The following is a 24,374-nucleotide window of genomic DNA, read 5'->3' on the forward strand; positions in this document are numbered from 1 at the left end:
CAGCAGAAATTCAGCAACCCAGTGTTTCCTTGCATATTGTCTTCTCTAATTTCGGTTTTTAATTTGGGTTCAAAATTAAGAACATGCTGAATCTGAACCCAATCTGTGTTTCATTTAATTTTGCAATTCTTAAATTGTTAGTTTAATTTTCTGCAATTTGTTTTTTTGAATTGTCCTTAGTAATTGCTTGTGGCCATTGCTGAATTTTGTTTTAAGCATTGTTGGTTTAATTTTCTGCATTTGTTTTTGTGCAATTTTCTGATTTAATTTGTGTTTATGGGCTGTTTTACAACTCAAGGAGAGTAGAACCTAGATCAATTTCAAGGTGCACACAACATATTTGAAAAAATCCCCTTAGAGCATAAGCATTATACTTTGCCATTTATTGTTGGAAATAGATGGATTAGATGATAATATGATGATTTGGTTTAGCTCCTCGAGCAAAGATAACCATAATTCATTCAACACACATCCTAAAATTCCTCCAATTTAGGGACGAGAGTAATGTTAGTGCCAAAGGCATTGGAGCATAAATCCTAACTTGTTACGTAACTGTGTTCCGCTTCTAACTCGGGTTTATAAACACACTGCATTTAAAATTCTTCTAGTTCATTGAGTACACATTTTATCAATTTCATACAAAAGAAGGATGAACCATCTTTGGGTTATGCCCAAAAACCCCCCCGTTTCACTGTAAACAACATTGTAATTAATCGTGGTTCTTAATTCTCCTTTATTTTTTATAATAGTTAAATTTGAAACTTAAACAAATCGTTCCCTGTGGAAATGACTTAGGGACTCCCCTAATACTACTTGGTGACACTCTTATACTTAAAGAGTTATTCTCTAAGGTTTTTAGAGTGAGTCACTCAATGTTGTCAAATTTTCAGACCACTCCATTAATTCCTTTTGTTTGTTCAAGAATCTTAATAATAAATTTTAGAGGATTTTCGCATGGGTTTAAGGCGCAAGTGAAGGACCCTCCAAGTATTCTTTTTTGGAATAAGCTCTTTGAGGTTAGGAGTAGGTGGGATGCTCCTTGGATCTTTGGAGACAATTTCAACATGGTAGTTTATTCACATGAAAGAAATGGGGGCAGCCTTGAGACCAGTTGCATAAGAGAATTTCAAGACTTTGTCAGCTTGAATGCCTTCGTTGATCTTCTGCTCATTGGTGGCAATTTCACTTTGTCCAACTCTAGGGATCCGCCTTCCTTTTCAAGGATTGACAAGTGCCTGATTTATGTGGATTGGAAATTCACTTCCCCAAAACCATTCAGAGGTTGCTTCCTAGGCCCATCTCATACGACTTCCCCATTCTCCGTGACATGGGGGCGATTTAAATAGGGACCAACCCCATTACACTTTAAGAATATGTGGCTAAAGCATGATAGGTTTGGGGAGTCATTTAAAATGTGGTGGTCCTCACTACATGTCACAGGGAAGGCTAGCTTTGTGCTTGCCTCAAAATTGAAGGGGTTGAAAGAAAAACTGAAAATGTGGAACAAAAGTGCCTTCGAAAATGTCCAAGATCAAAAGACTACCATCCTCAATGGCATCAAAGAACTTAATGAGTAGGAATTAATCTAGATTATTTGTGATGTAAGGAGGGCCAAAAGAATGCTGCTCAAGAAGGAATTGGGTGAGAATCAACCTTGAAGAAATTTCTCGAAGGTAGAATCTAGAGCCTTATGGCTCAAAGAGGGGGGTTCGGAATACTAGATTATTTCATTGGACAGAAAACACTTACCATAGAATAACACATCATCCAGCATTAAATTTGGGGGAGACACCTTGAGTAGAGAAGAGAGGGTATTTGTGATTTTTACAAATACTTGTACTCCGAACCTGAGATATGGAGACCAATTGTGGATGGAATCAATTTCAGATCCCTTAGTCCCTCCACTGTGGGGTGGCTAGAGAGACCATTTGATGAAGCAAAAATCCTCTAAAACATTAGAAATTGCAATAGGATCAAAGCACTAGGTCTGATGGTTTCTCCTTGGCATCTTTCATGTTAACTAGAGCCTTCACAAGCATGACATTATAAACATTTTTTAGGAGCTTCATAGATCAAGAAGATTTGTCCGTTGCATCATTACTACCTTTGTGACCCTGATCCTAAAGAGAGATGTGGTGGTTAATATCAAGGATTTTCCCCATATTAGCGTGGTGGGAAGCATATATAAAACCTTTGCCAAAGTCCCAATCGAGAGGATCAAAAAAGCAATATGGAAGGCATTGGTCAATATCAGCATGCTTTTGTTGCTGGAAGACAGATTATGGATGCTGCCCTTACTGATAATGAGGTGGTGGATGCCTATCTGAAGGAGGGGAAAAAGGAGTAGTTTGCAAGCTTGATACAGAGAAAGCATTTGATAATGTCATCTAGAATTTCGTTCTTTATTTACTTCGCAAAATGGACTTTGGGGAGATTCGATGTAGTTGGGTTGCACAAAGCATCAAAGTTCCAAGCTTCTTAGTGCTTGTAAATGGCTGTCCATCAGACTTCTTTCATTCCTCCAAAGTTGAGACTACGGGATCTCCTATACCCCTTTTTGCGGGTGCATGGCTGTCGTCAGCTCGTGCCGTATGGTGTTGGGTTAAGTCCCGCAATGAGCCCTTATCTTTGTGATGGATGGGCTAAGCCTCATGTCGTTGACAAGCTACTAAAGGAGGGATTTTTAAGAGGCCTTAAGGTGAGTCAAATTGGAAGGCATACGGAAGTTTCACATCTCCTCCTCATACATAACACAGTCACTTTTTGCATCCTTAACCTTTAATACATTTTGGTAGGGTTTGAAGTTGTATCAGGCTTGAAAGTGAACCTTGGACAAAGTGAGCTCATTTCACCATTAGATCCTTTTACAAGAAGCTCTCTCCGATGGGAACAAATTGCAACAATCCCCCTTGGATTCATATTTTGAAAAATAGAATCCCTTCAAAGGTCTCCATTTTTGTTTGGGAGTCACGCATGGAAAAATTCTAACCTTTGACAACCTACAAGGAAAGGGGCTAACTGTAACCAATAGGTGTTTTCTTTTTATGGCTGATGCATAATTAATAAACCACATCCTTCTCCACTACCCTTGACAAGAAATCTGTGAAACATGGCTTTATCCTTGGTTGGATATTAGTGGGTTACTAGAAATTCTATGGAAGGGGAGATTTGGTCTTGGAAAGGCATGACAGCCACCAAGGAGAAAAGAAAGGCTTTGAAACTCATTCCTCATGCCATCTAGTGGTGAGCTTGGAAAGAAAGAAATAAGAAAGCCTTCAAAGATGCAACTACTCTGCTACAGATTTGCAAAAAGTAGTGGATTGCTGATGTTTCCAGCTAGCACAGTGGGCAAATTGTGAATGATTATAATGTAATTCTTGATGTGTGTGACACTCAACGAAGTGGTTTACTTCTTTTCCATCAGGTTGGCATCCCACCAGCACTCCACACCCAAGACTTTGATGGTGTAGACTCAAAGAAGGTAGCATCGATAGAGACAAAAAAACAATGCAAAGTAGGATTGTAACACAGATATCCTTTTTGAGTACACAAATAGCCCAAAAAGACACATTTTATAGCACAAGGGTCCAACTTATCCACCCCGAGGGTTAGTTGATGAACAAAGGACACACACCCGAATATATAAGGACGTAAAGTTTCAAAGTGTAAGGAAGAGAAAGGAGTAGGGAATTTTACAACCAAGAATAGAGGATGGCACCTTGTTGATAAGGTAGTAGGCAATGAGACGACAACACTTCAAAACACTTTAGGAACATGCATTTGATAAAGTAAGGTACGAGTGACTTTAAGGATATTTCTATTTTTTCTCTACAACCCCTTTTGTTGAGGATTGTGTACACAAGATGATTTATGAATAATATAAAATTGAGTCAAATAATTAATTGGGTACTAAATACTCATTAGCATTATCAGTGCGACATATCCAAACAGGCAAACCAAATTAAGTCTTTATTTCATAGCAAGCACAAAAAATGTGAAATAACTCAAAAAGATCTTTTATTAAATAGAGCCAAATCATCCTTGAATAATCATTAACAAAGGTGACAAAGTATCGAAAGCCCAACCGGGACACAACCTAAGAAGGAACTCAAACATTAGAATGAACTAACATAAAGGAGCTTGCTACCCATTTATTAACTTGGGAAGCAAAAGGAAAACAATGATGTTTTCCCAATTGACAAGGCTCACACTCAACACTAGACACATGACTCAAAGAAGAAACTAGCAGTTTTAATTTTTCCAACTACAGATGACCGAGGCGACAATGGATTTGGAGTGATGTGGCAGCAATGGTGCTCAATGGAAGAAGATAACAGCTCAAAGTGGTAAAGTTCCCTAGCTCATGCCCTTTGACAATCGACTTCCTCGTTTTCAAATCCTAAACGATAACAGAATCAAGTTGGAATGTTAGTGAACAACTCATGGATCTAGTAATCTTACTAACTAATATGAGATTGAAAGGGAGCTTGGACCAAAGGAAAAGAAATAAAGGAAGTGAGATTTACAATTCCTATTCCATTAACAGCAATGGTGGACCCATAAAAAAGAATAACATGAGGCAAGTTTTCAAGATATTGGAAAGTAGAGAAGAAATTAGGTATGCCCATATATGACAGTGGCAATCAAATATAACCCAAAGGCTAGGACGAGAAGTACTAGATGACAGGAAAGCTATAGGATTACCTATCTAAGCAAGAGAAGCAATGGGAAGAAAAGCTCATTGGGATGCTTGATACTGCTGGAATTTGGAGCACTCTTCCTCTGACATGGATACAATATGATGCCCCCCACTTGGGCTCAAAAGTGTGAAAATTGTGATGGCTACATTGGCGACACAAGGAGGTTTATCATGGAGATCCCAACACTACTCAATAGTGTGACCTCGTCCACAATGAGTGTACTTGAAAAGAGCATCCTTACCTCGTCCATCTCTTCCAACAAAGCCACTTGAACCACCTCGAGAACTTTTGTGGTTGCTAGTGGAAACTAGAATCACCCTATGTAGTAAAGCGGTCCTCTCAAAACCAGGGGTTGAAATACTAGACGCAATGGCAGGGAATGTGTGCCAGAAGAAGCATGAAGTACGCGAGAATAAATATCGGCAAAGGATGGTAACTCTACTCCACCAAGAATCTAGGACTAGAATGTCTCAAACTCAGGCTTCAAACCTACTAGAACCTGAAGAACTCATCTGCGCCCTCAAATTTTGCATCTCACAAACATCGGAAGTTATCGGTTGCACGATGTTAGGATCCTCATGGATATGCTTCAATCTCTGCAAAGTACTTTCTAACACTCCTATCTCCTTATTGTAATTGGAAAATACTCCAAGGATAGATCATACATACATGTAATGCTACTAGAATACAAGAGCTTAACATAATCCCAATCTCCTTACATCCAAATGCATGCACATTCAATTTGGGGTTCCCTTGAGTACCATAATAAGGAGAAAATCAGTGCATATTTTTGAACCCAAACTTCTTTTCTTTTGTCATCACTAGGCTCAGATTAAAACAAGTGTTCTTATTTACCTAGGCCCGACAAATAGATCTTGACAGCATTAGACCAATGTACATGATTCTTCTTATCTAGCTTGTTGGTTGTTATATGCGGCAATGACAAAGAAACAAACTTTTGGGATTCCCAACACCCAAAAACTTAAACCCACAAAAACAAGGTCAAATTGGAACAACTAGAACAACTACGGACAAGGTAAAATCACCACAAATAAGTCACAAATCGACTAGCACAAGACTGCCACAGCACCAAGAAGCCAACACACATCCCCAAGAAACCAACATACAGCTCTAACAATATAAAACAACCACTACCAAGGTGCTACAAGCAAACAATAAAAAAAGCTTAAATATTTAACCAAAATACGGGACTAATTGCTTCATATTATGATGTATGGGATTATTTAGGACATTCTCAATGAAATCGGAGCAAAAAACTTGCTAAAAGCACTCTCAAGCGCCGGCGCAAGAAGTGGGAGCTTCCTACTTCCATCCGGCACGTGAGGGGGCCCTCCAGCAGTGAAATTTGGCAGGCAGGTAGATGGACAAGTTCTGGGGAGAGTTTTGTGGTTATGTTTTCAAAATATGGTGGGTTTCTGTGAGTTTCTGAAAGGGCGGCAGCATTCAATCTTTTTCAAGCTATGACTTTTTTTTCGACAACTCCTGGATTGCCTTCTAGTCTTTGGTTCTGTGTATGATGTTTTGCAGCAGCAGGTTTGACGTTTGGGGTTTGCTTTTGGTGGTGGGTTTGAGGTTTAGGGTTCGGGCGGTGGCTATAGGCATTAGTTTGGATTTTGCTTTGATACCATGTTGAAGTATTTGGTGAATTGAAAGACCTAATCACAATTATAGGTCTTCCCCTCTATTTTATATATATATATATATATATATATATATATATATATATATATATACATGCCGAGTACATAGCAATGACCTTAATAGCCTTACTAACTCACACTAACATAATACTAACACATTCATAATGCTAAAATACCAACATAACCATTAACACTTAGTATGGGCTGTGAAGAGGGGATAGATTTGAGAGAGAATTTCCACAGGCTTCCTAAAGAACATCTAGATCCCAATTTGGTATCCCACCCATTCTCTTTCCACCTAAACTTGCTTTTAATAACTCTACCTCGAGGGGAGAGTCCTCAAGGGAAACCACCACAGCCATTTAGCCAAGAGAGCAGTGTTTTTGGACCAGAAATTTCCAAGACCTAATCCACCCTCCAATTTTGACCTACACTTGATCTCTCATCACCAAATGGTCCCTATAATCCCTGAAGAACCACAAAAGTCATAATGATAATAATAACACCAACAACAAAAAAAATCCTCTAACATCTATTACGATTCAATTAGTAAATAATCTGATTCTTGCTACAGAAAGGCAACATAAACTTCTTAAATTCATAAATGTGTATCATTTTTGCTTGTAAAATGTACGATGAGACTCCATGTGCAACGCACAAACATTATAGTAGTGTTATTAATATGTAAATGTTAATCGTTATACCCAACAGATGAACAGTTATTCAACTAAAAGAATTGCTTTTATATTGCGAAGTGTAATATCGAACTAGACTTTTGGCGATGGTTGTGCAGGGTATTTATTTTAGATTATAGTGCAAATGTGTCACATTATGACATCACCCAAATAATTGCTTTCTTAGTTTGCTTGCTTGTAAGCACAAACCTCTGCCATCATTAGAAAGAACTGTCCAAAACCTATGAGTAAGGATCATCTTCAGCTGCAGAAAAGACCACGTGCTTGAACCTTCTGCTTCTTTTAATCCAAATTTTCATAAAATTTGGGCTAAGATTGAACTAAACCTTTTCTTTGAATTTTTATAGTGTTCAAACCAAAACTAGGAACAGCATGCTTTCGGACCTTATAAGTACATTAATCCTTCCAGGTCTTGTGATTGACTTGGAGCTATTGGGCCTTACAACTATAACCAAGCACTTTTTTGGCCTTCCCAACTTTATTTAACAGCAAGGCTCAAATTGTTCAAGAAGTGGCCAAATCACCACAAGTCATGTATTAACACCAACATGCCTTTGTGGCCGGAAGACAGATCACCGATGCAGCCCTAATCATTAATGATGTTGTGGATACCTATTAGAAGAAAGGGATAAGCAGTGTGGCATGCAAGCTCAACATGGAGAAAGCCTTTGATCGCGTCACCTAGAAATTTCTTATCTATCTTCCAAGAAAAATGGGCTTTGGGAGCGCTAGTGTAGATGATTGCCCATTGCATCAATACTCCAAGCTTCTCGATGCTCGTCAATGATTGCCCTACTGACTTCTTTTATTCCTCCAAAGGTATGAGACAAGGGGGCCCTTTGTTCCCCTTGTAGCTCAATTTGGTGGAGGCACTGAGCCTCGTGCTAAAAAAAGCTAACAAAGGAGGACTCCTTAAAAGCCTTAGAGTTGGCAGGAATGGAAGGTCCATGGACATGTCACATCTTTTGTTCATAGACGATATCATCATTTTTTTTTGTGAGGATGACCCTCTCCACTCTCTAAATCTGCAATTCATTTTGGCAAGGTTTGAGGCTGTCTCAGATTTGAAAGTAAACCTTGGAAAAAGTGAAATCATTCCAATTGGCAATAGTTCAAGAAGGCCTTCTCTTGCAGGACTTTTGGGCTGCAAAATGGGATACTTCCCAATCAACTACCCTGGGCTTCCTCTAGGTTCTAAATACAAAGATAAAGGAGTGTGGGCCCTATCATTGAGCGGTTCATAAAAAGGCTGGCAGAATGGAAACGAGATTTTTTTTTGTCAAAAGATGGCAGACTCACTCTTATTAAAAGCACATTGACAAATCATTCTGTTTTTTTCATGTCCCTCTTCACACTTCCAATTTCTGTTGCCAAGAGGCTTCAAGAAATTCAAATGAGGTTCCTTTTGAAGAAGCTTGGGGACAAATTCAAGTTCCACCTTGTCAAATGGGGCATGGTGAAGCAAACTATTCATTCAGGAGGCTTCAGTTTGAAGTCCTTTCACATTTTCAATAAAGCCCTTTTGGGGAAATGTTTGTGGAGGTTCATGATTGAGAAAGATCATCTTTGGCAGGGAATCATTGCCTCGAAGTATGGGCTAGAGCATAATGATTGGACCTCACACGCTCATAGAGGACCACATAGTGTACGGATGTGGAAATTCATCAGGAAAGGCTGTAATGACTTCCTTTCTTGTATTAGATTCCAAGTGGGGAATGGGGACAACATTTACTTTTGGCATGAATTGTGGCGCAATCCGTAGGCTCTCTGTGTCTTATTTCCAGCCATTCACAATTTGGCCTGCAACAAAGATGCCCTCATTAGTAGGCACCTTCAAACCTCATATCAAGGGGTTTTCTGGAACATCTCCTTCTTTAGAAATGTGGCAGAATAGGAACTCCATCAGCTCACAGGTTTTATAGTAATCTTTACAACTTCCAGCACCAAAACACTCCCAATCATCCAGTTTGGACCTTAGATAAGAAGGGGGTCTTCACTGTCAGATCCTTCTACAGAAGACTTTCCTTCAGAGTCAAACAGCACTAACTCTCCTTGGACACAGATTTGGAAGACAGCTACCCCTACAAAGGTTGCCTTTCTTGCCTGGAGGGCAACACTTGCAAAGATCTAGACCTTGGATAAATTGTAAAGAAGGGGGTTGTCAGTTGCCAACAGTTGCTCCCTTTGCCATGGACTAGGAACCTTTGGAATATGGATCTGACCTTGATCGGACAAGGGTGGGTCACTGCTAGCTCTTTAGGAGGGGAACTTTGGGCTTGGAAAGGGACACTTGGAAAGATCTTGACCTTGGATAACTTGTAGAGAAGGGGATTGTCTGTTTGCTCCTTTTGCCATGGACCAAGAACCTTTGGAATATGGCTCTGAGCTTGATCCGACAAGGGTGGGTCACTAACAGCTTTATGAGAGGGGAACTTTGGGCTTGGAAAGGGATTTGGGCAACAAAGGAAAAGAGTCTCTCACTCTTAACAATTTTTTGGTGTTTCAAGAAAGAAAGGGACAGGATAGTGTTTAGAAATTCAATCATAGCACTTCAAATCAGGAAAAGCAGTTGATTACTGCGGTTACCAGCTGGCATAGTCCCCTCGATAGCCTTTCAATAAATTTCCTTTACTAATAAAAAAAAAATTCTAGCATTATATTAATTACTCCAAGCCCATGTCACCACGCTGTCATACCAGTGCAAACCCTAGCCACCACATCATGTCCTTCCATACAATCCACACCCTGTGAACCCTTATCAACGTCAGGAGTCAGGCTCTGTTGTTGCCATTTGCCATCATTCCACCATAATGGATGATGCAACATCCTTCTCCCACAAGCCTTCCAAGTGAATAACCCTTTCAGGATCTCACTCCAACCACAAGTTGCCTTACAATTCTCGAACAATGTCTCAAACTGACTCTCTTGATCTATCATAGAGCTTCAAATAACCCCTTCCATTTTATCTCCTGTCAAGCCTCCAGTGAGGAAAATTGAAAACTCTGCTCCAGTCATGCACAACCCCACTTCCAAGAAGCTTTACCCTTCCGGACAATCTTTTCACCACTCCATACTGAGATCTCCAAAAACTTCATCAAATGTAAAAATGTTCCAATTGGATAGAACTGGGGAAATGCAGTTGCAGATCCACCTCACTGCTGCTAATGAAACCTAGTCTGCTGATTCCACAGATGATACTTCTCCAGCATACAGGCAAAAGCCTCCTACAATGATCTTCTCCAGCCTAATCTAGATTACTTTCGGGAAATTCTCCATGATCCCGAACAAAAAACATACCCGTCTAAAGTGAGAGTGGGGAGAGAGAATTTTTCATCTTTAGACCTTGATCCTAATATGCGTCATTTTTCAACATTCTAAATTTAAACTAAACATTCCAGTTTAACAACTTTAACTTCTAAGTTGTTAATTTTAATTTGACATGCCAGCCCCACCTGGTTAATTTTACCCACTTCAGGATATTTTTATGATTGAATATGTGACATCAAAGAAGACAAACTAGCACCCAAAAAAAATAATCTCTTTCCTTTCCAAACATTTTATTGCACAGTTAAAAACTGTCTATTTTCTATTGCACAACGTAAAATTGTCTGACTTATAATCTTTAGTTTCTTACAGAGAAGCAGCACACGGTTACCTTTTGGATGTGTCGGCATATTTTATGATAAAATTAGCTGCATCAGAGAACAAGAAAACACACATACCCACCCACCAACCCACAGGACACATGCATGCCTTTAAATATTTAATTTAGGCCGGTGTTGAAACAATGCATGCATAATAGTTTTAAACAGTGCAGAAACATCAACTGCAACAAGAGATAATCACCCCTAAATTTAGAGGTTAGTGAATAAATTAAGGTCACAAAAATTACTAAAGCCATAGTATGACATTAGTAGGAGAGGTCTGAAAATTTTGTTTACCATTGGTACTCCTAAAGCTTTAAGGTCCTCATCGCTCATGTGCACCAGAGCTGTCATATCAACCTGGAAAGAACATAAAATATGCGATGCCAAACTAAAGAAGGAAATTGCCAAAATATATGATTAACTCCAACACAAGTAAAATTTGCAAAAATTACTTACTTCCTCTGCTTGAAATGTGATAGAATATTTTTCAAGCCCAAGGGATTGCAAGAAACTATCCACTGTATCCGTCTGCAACAAAAAAGACAACTTATCATTACAGACAATAACTGAAACATTTTGTAATTAGTTTGCTTAAATTAATTCAGTTATTACTTTCATTTTTTCTATTTTATATTTTGGTTAAACCTGAACAACTAGATGTTACAATACGCTCCATATCCACCTGTCCACTGACTATATTTCTTATGGCCAGCTAATAAGAGGTGTTAAGCTAAGCAGCCAACAAACACAGGAAAGTGGCATAGCAGGTGCTAATGTACCAGTCGTGTTAGAAACAAGAGTTTAACTGCATGATAGCATTTAAGAACTGAGACTTTGTCTTTCAACAGGAAACCAGTTAACTAGTGTTTCTGCAGCACAAATCATCAAAAAGAACACTTCTGCCAGGAACTCACAACCCTCAAAATTTTTTTTAATAGCAAATGAAGATGAACTCAATAAAAAATGTTGAGTAAACAAGCAGGACAACAAGAAATCCTCAACAAAAGAAAGAAAAAATAAAAACAAAAAATGCAACCAAATTGACAGATTAGAACAGCACCACCAGACTAGCAAAGCCAACCAATGCATATGTATATCAGAAAACCTCATTCCTTTAAAACAATCGACAGAGGAATGCCAAAGTGAGGCAAAATAATGAATCTTATCCCATAACAAATAAAAGTTCAGCTTTTTCCCTAAAAATATACAAGCATTTTGTTTGAGCCATAAACCCCACAAAACTGTAACAACAGCACAAATCCACAAGCATGAGCATACTTACAAGACCAGAAAACGAAGTGGCTAGAAAATCCTCCATCGACTTTACAGACCCAATTTTCTCCCAAAAGACCAAAAAGCTTGTTCCATATATTCCAAGAAGGCAAGCAGTGCATGAATAAATAAGACAATGTTTCCGAACTATCAAGACAAAGAGAACAGAAATCAAGAGAGATTTCCAATTGAATATCTCCTACTCTGCAACAGATTGTTGGTGTTAACTCTATTAAGAACAACCAACCAAATAAAAGCATTGATCTTTGAGGCAACATTGGCCTCCCAAATAATTTTCTAAACTGGAAAGGAAACATTTGGCATTAATCAAGTAATCAAAAAAGGACTTGAAAGAATAAACCCCCAAAGGGTCTAAAGACCGAGAATGATTATCCACCCTAAACGAAGGAGAGCAATTCCCCCAATAACATCAACAAGGAAGACAACTCCTCTATCTCCCTCTTATTAAGAGTTCTTTGGAAATGGAAATTTCAGGAAACAGAAGACCTTCAGAATTCAAAAATAAGGAAATAACTTTATTATGTCCTGAACTCAAACAACAAAAATAAAAAAACGAATTCAACATAGCAACATTACCTACCCAAATGTCTTCCCAAAATGAACTCGATAGCTATTACCCAACACAAAATTAGTATGAGGAACAAAGAGGGGCTAGATCTAAGAAATACACCTTGACAAGCTTACTGAATCCTGAAAAAAATCTAATTCCCAAATTTGCATTCCACCCATTCACATGCAATCCAAATTTACTTTTAATGACTTTATACCAGAGTGAAGACTCCTCTCTAAGGGAAACCGCCATAACAATTTAGCCAAAAGGGCAGTGTTTCAGGACACCAACTTACCAAGGCCTAAACCCCCCCTCCAACCTAGACCTGCAGGCAATCCCTTAGTTAACAAGATGATCTCTCTCATCCCAACCCCAGAAGGAAATCCTGCATGATCTTCTCAATCTTACAGGTAATCCCCTTTGAAATCCTAAAAACAAACAATTAATAATGAAGGATACTAGCAAGGCAAACCTAAATAAAGTAATGCAGCCCCTAGAGAAAATAACACATCTTTCCATCCATCTGAATGCTTAGAAATTCTCAGCACAACCAGATCCCAAGAAACCGAAGATTTAGGATTGCCACCCCACAGGACACCAAGATGGGACAACAGCCAATCCAAAAGACCACAACCCGCAAACAAAGCCAACTTAGGCTTACTAGATGTCAAATTGATGGCTGCTAAACCACTCTTCCCCAGGTTAATTTTAGGCCTTTAAATTTTCAAATCCAATAACTACAGAAGAGCTGATATAAGACATCTATTACATTTCCAAAAAGTTGAGCAAAAGAAAAATACAAGAACAATTTCATTGGTACCATGATTGACTAATAGATTTTATTACCTATAGAAAAAAAATCATTAATTATTGAAAACTACAGCTTTTTTCCCTAAGCTAAACAACAACAACAACAACAATAAAAAGCCTCAAGTTCCTTTAAGTGGAATCGGCTATACAAATCCTTTTCTTCCAGTTCAAACAATCTAGGGTGTTTTCCTCAACTCATTTAACAGCTGTTAAATCCCTTCTCCCTACCTCATTTCAAGTTATTTAATGTCTACCCCTGCTTCTTCTAATACCGTTAACAGTATCTAGTTCACTCCTCATTGGTGCACTAGTTGGCCTGTGTTTAAAATGCTCAAACCATCTAAGCTGCCCTTCCCTTATCTTATTTCGGTGCTATGCCTAAATAATTGCAAATATGATCCTTCCTTAATTTATCCCTTAATGTTACACAGCTCATCCACTGTAGCATTTGCATTTTAGTAACTTTTACTTTTTGAATATGTTGTTTCTTAGTTATCTAACACTGATCCATATAACAATGCTGGTCTTATGGTCATCCCATAGAACTTTCCTTTTAATTTTAATGGTATTCTACAATTGCACAACACACTTGAAGCATGCTTCCATTTTACCCACCCTGCTTTTAACCCTATGAACTGCATCCTCTTCAATTTCTCCTTCCACTTGCATAATAGAACCAAGATATCAAAATCTACAAGGGTTGATTTCTTGATTATCAAGTTTAACTTTATCTTCAATATTCCTCCTTACATTGATGAAATTATATTTCATATATTCTGTCTTATTACTACTTATCCTAAAACCTCTAGACTCTAAAGATGTTCACCAAAGCTGTAACTTAGATTCTACCCCACTCCTATTTTCATCAATCAAAACAATATCCTCTGCAAACAGCATCCTAAGCCAAACATTAGAACAATAATTAAATTATCTTTAGCCATGCAATCCAATAGGCTTTTTGCAGAACACATAAAAAGATTTTATATTTAATTTCTCATAAGCTAAATTTATGTTTAAGTTATTGAAAAAATTAAGATGCATATTTAGGGATCGTTTGGAACCACTTATGTAGAAGTGCTTTTTAGAAAAAGTTCTAAATTTAATAAGTACTAATAATAAGTGTTGAATTGAAGAAGTGTAGAAAATTATACGTGGTGTTTGGTTATGTTCAAAATAAGTGGTATTTGGTTACTTTTATTTTAGGACTATGAATATTTTCAACATATTTTAAATTAAAAATATTATTATTTTTAATTAAAATTTTCATTAATAATTATTTTAATCATTTATAATAAAATTTAAATATTTCTATTAAAAAAATAATATAAGATTATTATTTTTAATTAATAATAATCTTATTATTAATGTATATTTATAACATATTACAATCATATTAATTTATGATAAAAAATAATATTATTAATTAAAATTAAAATTTTCATTTTTTTAATTTTAATTTTAATTAATAAATAGACCTTGTTCAATCCATAATTGAATTATAATAACTAATATGTATTTTTAAACAAAATATATTAATTTTTTTATAATTAAAAATTTAAATAATAATTATATTAATTTTCTAATTAAATTTAAATATTTTCTATTAACTAAACTGATATAATATTATTTATTAGTTAACAATAATTATGTTAGTAATGTATATTTATAATATATAATTATGACATTAATTTATGTTAATAATAGTATTAAAAATTAAATTAAAATTTTTAATGTATTTTAATGTTAATTTAAATTTATAGAAGATTATTTTTATTCATTCTAGAATTTAATTATATCCTATTAATAATTAATAGGTTATAATGTATAATAAAACAATATAATATTAATTTTTAATTAACAATTTAATTAATAATTATTTTAACCATTATTTTTAATTAACATTTAAATATTTTTATTAAGTAAAAAAATAAATATTATTTTTGATTAATAATAATCTTGTTCTCAATATATATTTATAACATATGATTAACATAAAAATTTATGTTAAAATAATATTATTAATTAAATTAGTATTTTCATTTTTAAAATGTGACTCATGAGAATAAGCTTTGAAATGTTCTTTCCTGTTCATGCAGTCTAATTGGTTTGGTGCACAATATCCTTCATCATGACTGAGCAGTGAGTTAAACTGGATGGTCTGAACACTTTTTTCCTAAGATTGGAAAAATAATGCCAGCTCCTTGAAAGGTGTTAATGGTTATTATGGTCATTTAGCAGTATTAATGTGCTAGTGGTATGTTGATAGGCATGAGTTAGCAAGGATATTATGGTCATTGGCATGTACTTGACATATATTATAAATGGGGGGACAGACCTATCGTCGTTATTAGGTATTCCATTTCACCCAATTCTTCAACATGGTACAAGAGCATGATATGAGACCTAACCGCTCATTGCTACAGCCACCATCAAAGCAGAAGCCCAAAACCCTATATCCGTTCCATGCCTACCATCATAGGAGAATTGCCAGCACCACCATAGGCCTGAAAAAAAGCCAGCAACTGCCGGAAGCCACAGCAATTGCCAGAAGTTTCTTGGACGACACTACCAGTTCAGGAACACAAAATCCCCCATAGGTTTTGCAAAATCAGCACCATAGCCACCCACAGACATTGCTGATCTGCCTACCACTGAAATCCAATCAGTAGAGCTCCTCCCATGCACCATCACTTGCCAGGCGAAGCCAGGCAGGGTTGACCCCACAGGTCGGCTGCATGGATGTTATTCCAGGCATGTTTATGGCCTGAATTCCTCCAGCAATGTTTGAATCCCTCTATAAACATATTATTGAAGTTTTTTATGGTGGCTTTTGTCCAAAGCTCTCATTTTTCAGCTGCTCATGCGGCACCCATAGAATGATTTGGTACTGCCCATAGCTCTTTCAAATGCTTATTGAGTTCATTGGGACCTGAAAAAATGGTATATTCTATGGTTGTGACTTGTTCGCCATGTGCTTGTGGTTTGCTCTAGTTGTCGAAGTTGTGTATTGGGATGGAGTCCATGCATTTCCAGAGCATATTGTTTGCTATGTGTTTTTGATTCATTGTAGTATCAAGGTTGTGAGTGCGTTGATTGGAGTCCCCAAATCCCAAAATTATCTTTCCCTTGTCAGTCACTTGTTCAGGTGAACAGCATACAATAGCTGTCTTATGGGAGTATTTAAAGTTCCCACAGCATCGCATAACATTGCATCTTTTGCTCAGAAATATAGTTTCTATGTCATCGGGTATCTCTCAACTGCTCCCCAGGTTATCAATTCTGCCACAAAACATATGACATGTGTAACCAACTTCTTTTCTGCCCTAAAATAACCTAACAATCTACCTCAAGTTACACTTGCTGACGGGTCCACTACAATAGTTAAGAGGATAGCAACAATAAACCCTACTCCCTCTACCTGTCTTTATTTTGTTTTGTACATTCCTAAATCCCTCACCAATCTTATGTCTGTTAGCCTCTCCAATCTTACGTCTGTTAGTAACATTATGAAATAACTAATTGTTGTATAAGTATAACCTTCTCTCCTGATTCTGTTGTTATTCAAGATCAAAATATGAGGAAGACTATTGGCACAAGACATGAGGCTATAGGACTTTACTACTTTGAGTCGCTCTCTCCTCCTATTGCTTGCAATGCCACTGCTACACCACATCAAATCCATTTTCGCAATGATAATCCATCATTCGACAAGTATGAACTACTAGTTCCTACTTCGAGTTCTATGACTAATCCTGAGTGTGAGTCTAGTCAATGAGGAAAACAACGTCGCATTCCCTTTGGTTCTAGATTTAATAAACAGGCGATCAGCCTTTTCATGTTTGTTCATTCCAATATTTGATCTTTTGTGCCTCATGTTCTGAAATAAGGACTTAGTTTGAATGCCAAGATACTTTGTATGATGCAAAGGAGTACTTCAATACCCAACTCACTACCTATATGACTAACTTTGCTATGATCCATCAATCATCTTGTGCCTACACCGCACAACAAAATGGCTTTGTAGATTGAAAAACAAATATATTCTCTAAGTAATTCATATCTTATTGTATCAAATAAAATGTCCATAAAGTTTTTTGGAGTGATTTTGTGCTCACTGCATGCTCTTTCATCAACAAAATGCTATTCTCTATCCTTGGTGGTAAAATCCCATATTTAGTTACCTTCCCTAAGGCAACTTTGTTCTAACTTCTTGCTTGTATGTTCAGTTGTGTGTCCTTTGTCCATCAATTAAGTTCAAGAATAGAAAAGTTGGATCCTCATGCTATCAAATGTATTTTTTTGGCCTATTCATGTGCTCAAAAATGGATATCAATGTTGTAGACCTACGTTACATTGATTCTTTGCTTGTGTCAATGTCAATTTTTTTTGAGTCTTCACAGTACAATCCAAAGACCTTGAGTCTATTGACTTTGATGAGTCCCTTCCAAATCCTAACCTACTATTTCCACCCATTTCTCTTATATCTTACATCATCATTGAGTCCTTCATCCAATGTGATTTCTTGTCAAACTCATATTACTGTTTTGTTAGTACTCCATCTTTTCTAGGTTGATTTCTATGGTTGGTGGTTGTTGAGTGTATACCATGAGGATCAATCCAATTGTTCCATGTCTCATTTGAATGCCGACCTTGTTGCTAAGAGATATACTGAGGTGTACGATTTGGATTATTCAAACACAATCTACCCACTCACCAAACTTGCCTCAATATTTTTGTTCATCTCCTTACCATCACCTATCACTGGCCTCTAGATTAGTCAAATGTGAAGAATGCTTTCCAACATGGTGATCTTCAAGCGGAGGTCTATATTGGAGCAACCACCTGAGTTTGTTGCTCGGGGAGAACCACGCTTATTGTGTCGGCTCAAGAAATCATTACATGGTTTAAAACAGTCTTCAACAGCATGGTTTGGTCCATACAAGGTTGTGCAATAGATCACTCCGTATTTTATCAATATACTCTGTCTGGTAGTATTCTGCTTATTGTGTATGTGGATGATATTTTATTTATTGGAGAAGATGATCAAGGTATTCAATGCCTAAAGCATTTCCTACAAAAAGGGAGTCATTGGGCCATAAGGCTCCTCGCTTTTGCAAGGGTAAGGGAAGGGTTGTCACAATGTACGTAGACTTACCCCTACAAACTAAATTTTTTTAGATCAAAGCTTTTTGAGACCATAGAAGTACTTCTTGGGTATATAAGTATCCACATCTCGTATGAGAATAATCTCGTTACAAAGGAAGTATACTCCTGATCTTTTAGATAAGACTAGAATGTTGGGATCTAAACCATGACACGCCCATGGATCCTAAAAGTCAGTGCCAAATATGGTTGATTTGTTACCCAACCCATGACGATACCAAAGACTTATTGGGAAGTTGAAATATCTCACACTTGACCAGACAAACCTATTGCAACAAGCATTGTCAATTCATTTCTGAGAACAAGTTAATGAAATGTAGCAATTCGCATCTTGAGATATCTCAAAGGTGAACCTGAAATAAGTCTCTTAGATGAGGACCAGGGTCACACTTATTTTCTAGGATATTCACATGGAGATTGGGCCTAGTCACCTTCCGTTAGAAGATCCACGACCAAGTATTGTATCTTTGTTGGTGGTAATTTGGTTTCTTGGGAGAGTAAGAAACAAATTGCGATAGCCAAGTCAAGTGCCAAGTCATAGTATAGGTCATATGGCCATGGCTCACACAACATGTGAACCTGTTTGATTGAGGAACATGTTAGAAGAACTAGATTTTCCACATTTTCGATCTATGGAGTTGATATGTTATAACCAAGATAGTATTCATATTGCCTCTAACCTTGTCTTCCATAGGGTAGCCTAGTGCACAAAGCTTTGCCATATGCAGGGTTCAGAAGGGGCAGACCACAAAGGATCTATAGCATGCAGCCTTTCCTTTCTTTTTTAGCAAGAGGTCATTTCAACGCCTCGAACTCATGACCAGCAAGTCACATGGCAACAACTCTACTGTTGTGCCAAGGCTCCCCTTCTCCAACCCAGTCTTCCATGAGCAAACAAAACACATTGAAGTTGATTGTCACTTAGTTCGAGATAAAGTGACAGCATGGCCAGATAACAAGCTATCATTAGCTTATAGAAAATTCATGGAGTACTATTTAGGAAGCACTCCGCATCATTTGTAATCTATAAATAATAAAGAATGTGTCCCTAGGACTCGAGATTCAAACATTAAAATCAGAATCTAAATGTGTTGCTAGCATTTGAGACTCAAAACATTAAAATCAGAATCTATCTCAAGCTAGGAACTTTCTTCAGGGAGGAAATCATGCAACATACCTCTCCTTTTAACCCACATACAACAAAAGTAACTTAAACTTCTAGACAGGCAGTAGACATACAATTTGCTCACTCATGAGGTAAGAAGATTCCTTTCTTAACTCTTTTTGACAAGACTAATAAGATCTCTTCACTCATTTTGGGATGACTAAGGAAACCAGTTCTATTGGAGGAAAAATTGAATCATGATAATGTACATAAATAAGTTATTATGAAAATAAATCTGATAAAACTTGTAAATTCTTTTGATTCAAAATCAAAAGCTAAGTTTGCATGAAATTTGAATAAAGCTACATTTTTTCAGCTGGAGTTATAAGCCATAAGCAGAATTACAACTTTGAAATTTTTACTGTTGGAATCCTACAAGTCAAATATGGTAAACTCTGCACAAGTTTTTTTTTTTCTGGGAAAAGGTAAGAAAAAGAATTTATTAGAAGTAGAGGGCAGGAAAATTATGCACAATTATTTTATAAATTATAATAAGAAAATTACTTATGTGAAGAAAAATGACTTATTTGCTCTCATCTATTTGTTTTTTTTATATTCACTTGGTTTTTCATTCTAAAGTTCAATCCAGCACCTTTAGCCTGTCTCATTTTCTAAGTTCAAAACCTTGCTCTGCTTACTTAGTTCTATATGATAAAATCTCCAAAGTGAATCTTGAGCTTGGCCCAGAAACCGGAGTCAAGTCAGCAACATATCAAGAACTAAAGGAATATAAACAAATGATTAAAAACCCTACTAGATAAAATATCAAAGCCTTTCTGAGTCCTTGGCACAAAAATTTTAAAAAGAAAAAGAAAAAAATTACTGCACAAGTTGTATGGGCATTGCCACATAAAATACAATCTCCTTTTATGCAGAGCAAAAGAGGTTAAAAAAATGAATATTTAACACAAGATAGATATATATGCATCTGACGTATAATGCAAAACTGCATATGTCAAAATCCTCTTAGTCCCTTTCCTAATAAAAAATATATCAAAATAAGTGTTGATTTCATTTTGCTCCTCTAAAGTTTCAAAAAGCAATGCCCACACCAGTTTCAAATTAATTGTCGGATTGACCTCACCATCCAAATTAGCGTAAACAGTTTAAATGATTTAACTTCTCACTAAATTCTAATTAGGGATCATTTTTAATGTCCCCAACCTATACCTGAGAAAATGTTTTAAATGCTAGTATTACTAAACTTGACCCAACCTGACCTAGAAATAAATGACCCAGGCCTAAATTTGGGTTGGGTTTATATTCCAGTGAAATTACAAACACCCCGATCAAATAAAAGACACAGAAAATGATCACAAACTTCCAAAAGAAAATTGAATCAAATCATTTAAGCCATTAGTTAACATTAATTTGGACAGTGGGGGCAATCTGACAATAAATCAAAAATTGGAGAGGATATTGCTCAATTTTAAAGTTTTGGGGGGGCATTGAAAATGACCCTAAACTTTAGAGGAACAAAGTGAAATTAATCCCTACAATAATTCATCAATGTTCCTCGCATGAGCCCATAAAAGGGTGGGGATAAAACTACTATTAATCCAAATCTGTCGTGTGGCAATGAACTGAAACCAACCTAAAACCATGCCCTTCATGACTGTTGTAAAAGGTGAGCGCAGAAAATATAATATAAAAAGCAGAGAGATTTGTGCCTTTTGCTGAGTCTTTTTTCTAGCAGGGTTGGCAGCTTTTTTTGTCTCTGGCAGAGAAGCTTCAATTGTAACACTCTTTCTAGCAGATTTAACAGACTCCACAACTGATTTTGGTTTTGGTGGATCATTGTTTACTGGCTGTGAATGCATTGTTCCAGACAGCTTTTCACGCAAATCCTGCACACCTGGAAGAGATCCCTTGCCACTTTGAAGGGCTTGTTGGAGGCCCTTCTTTTGTAGCTTCACACGAAGGTCTCGGGCACCAAGCTTGCGATCTTCACACACCATAAGAGTCAAAAATTGGGATGAATTGAACTAAGGCAACATATTTCATCACATCAATTTTATCAAAGATAATCCTTACCTGAAACTTGAGGTTCATCATCATCATAAAGATCATGTTCCCACTTGTCATAATCTTGCCTCTGCCTGTGCATACTAAATCATTAGAAAATATGTGCCACAATATAAAACAAAGACAATGGATAATACCACCCAATCCATCAACTCAGATGAGTGGAAGTTGAAGCACATCTAACATGTTTGTCCGCACTTAAAAACTAAAAACAAAGATGACACTAAGATTAGCGGTCCTGCAGGACATATTATTTATCTAGTAAGTGTGTACCAGTTAATATCCTATGCATAGAGTTCATCCAAAAGTATGATAAAGTGAAGCAAGAGCAAAACTCAACCAAAAAACAAAAAAAAAGTTATGGGACTGGATACTGTATCAGTGTGGTACCATTAGCGCCTACCATGCCATTGTACTAGTTATAGTTGCCAAATCAAAATTTGAATCATGAATCGAAATTCTAATTACGAGAATCGAATAGTAAGATTTGTTACTAATTTCCAAAATCAATTCTAAATGAGATGCATATATTGATATACAACAACACGCAAAACAGTAAAATATATTTAAATTTTGACAATAAAAAAAATCATATTTCATGTTTATGCTTTCCCTAAACAAATGAAATGTAAGAGAATGAGTCAGGAAATATTAATAAAAAAAAATGAAGTGCATGTTGTTTAAGGGAAGGAATCAAGAAAATAATAACAAAAAGTTGAACTTTTGGTGTTTACCAACAATTTAAAAATAATAATATTTCATTCATATTCTTTCTCTGATTAAAAAAAAAAAACAATTAACCTAAAAAAAATGATAATAATTGAACAAAATACTAAAAACACAACTTTTTGAATCTTTTCAACGCAACGGATGATTTTGTTAACACAACATAACACCTAAAATTCTATTTTCTTCTCTTTTTTAAAGTACAAAACTAACATAGGCAAGAAATGGAAAGTAATTGTGTACAAATAAAAAGCAATAAAAAAAAAGAAAGAAATGTTTTTTTGGGGTTACAAACTAGTCAAGCTTGTCAGGATATTGTGTCCAGAATCATGTGAATAAATAGATTTTGATTGAAATGTTAGATTCATGAGGTGAACCGATAGATTTGGCAATGATTCGTTTATTTTTAGATTTGCTAGTAAGATTGGAATTGATTTAGTCACAAATCGTAAGATTTTAACAACAATGGTACTAGTTACTTTTTATTTATGGGTTTTATGTCTTTTGATTTATTCCATTAGGTTATTTTAGCTCGTTGAAATTTTATTATTTTGAAGGGTAGGGTTTGATTTTAACAAAGGTTCGTGTTCTGTGTTTCCATATTTCTAATCATTATTCAATAAAGTTGTCCCTTTAGCTATTTATGATTTATAAATCTCAAGTCAAAACAGGTTTTCTTATGAGATTTCCCAACATCAGGTTATTGTCAAACAGAAGAAAAACCACGAAGTTGCTATGGCAGCAAAAAGAATGAATTATGCTTAACCAAGGTTAAGAGATGCTATAGATTCAAAAATATGATTGAGCAACTCGTGCAAGAAGTACAACACTTATGCAGATATCACGGAGATGTTGGACAGCAATCACGACCCCTTATGCATACCATAACCCAGTCTTGAAAATCAAACTTCAATGAATCAGAATTCTCTTGCCTATCATGATGAAGTTTTAAATATTGGATTTTTCGATGATGTATACACCATAATGACAGCATGGTATGATAAATTCTACACTTTTATAGTCAAACAGCCATTCAAAAAGAAAGCATAAATAGGTACTTCATCAAAGTTCCAATGTTGTTTATGGTGACCTGCAAATTTACTTTGGAATACATTGTTATTTGTTGGGCTCCAAACAAGCTGATCCAAGCCGATCCTTACCATGCTTGAGCTTATTTATTAGTTTTAACTGAGCTCAAGCTTGACCCCAAGCTCAAAACGAGCTTGAATATACTAGCTCAAATTTGTTCATTTATGCAAATGAACGAGTTGACGAGCCCCTACCAATTTGAGCTACCTACATGCTTGCAAACGTTTTGGTTCCACTGTGAGAGGTGAGAGGCTCTTAGGATTTTGTTAAGAAAATAGTGAAAAGAGGCTCTTACTAATACTGTCTTAGGGTTTCTTTGCCCCCACCAAATCATTGATCTTGGTAAACATGCCCACACCCTTTAGCTCATGCCCAAATAGTCACTACTTTCAAGCCAACTATAGTTTATCAAGCTTAACTCAGCCTTATTTAATGAGCCCATAAATGAGCCTAATCCAAATCGATTAAATAGGCCCAACCAAGCTTATAACCGAACCTCTCATGAGTCAAAACAAAGTAAGCCCATTCATGTTCAGGTTCATCTCATTAATTAAACGAGCCTCAATTAATTAAACAAGCCTCAAATCCTCTCCCTTTCTTTCTCTTGCTCGAACCTTCTTCTTCTCTTCTCCTCAATCATACCTTCGTTGTCATTTGTCACGCACTAAGCCATCTTCTCCGATATGTTTCTCTCAAATTTTTGGTGCTCACAAGCTTTCTCCTGGTTGAAGCTGCCCTCTGTGACTAGTTGCAAGCTTTTCTTTGTTCTTCTAGCGCTTACTTGCTTTCTCCTACCCAAAGCTACCCTCTACGTCAAGCTTTGCTTCGCAAACTTTGTTTTCTAGTGACC

General features: G+C 36.4%; 1 protein-coding gene across 1 annotated transcript in view; it reads right to left on the minus strand.

Moving 5' to 3' along the window:
- The window catches only part of LOC131155226 (uncharacterized), a 45,875-nt gene that overhangs the window by 7,154 nt on the left and 14,347 nt on the right, over positions 1 to 24,374 (minus strand). The window contains exons 3-6 of the mRNA XM_058108214.1: positions 21,719 to 21,783; positions 21,355 to 21,629; positions 11,160 to 11,231; positions 10,998 to 11,060 (exon numbers count right to left, since the gene is read on the minus strand). Coding sequence (XP_057964197.1) covers positions 10,998 to 11,060; positions 11,160 to 11,231; positions 21,355 to 21,629; positions 21,719 to 21,783 — 475 coding nt within the window. The remainder of the gene's footprint in view (positions 1 to 10,997; positions 11,061 to 11,159; positions 11,232 to 21,354; positions 21,630 to 21,718; positions 21,784 to 24,374) is intronic.

The sequence above is a fragment of the Malania oleifera genome, chromosome 5 (genome assembly GCF_029873635.1).
Source record: "Malania oleifera isolate guangnan ecotype guangnan chromosome 5, ASM2987363v1, whole genome shotgun sequence".
NCBI classification, from domain to species: Eukaryota; Viridiplantae; Streptophyta; class Magnoliopsida; order Santalales; family Ximeniaceae; genus Malania; species Malania oleifera.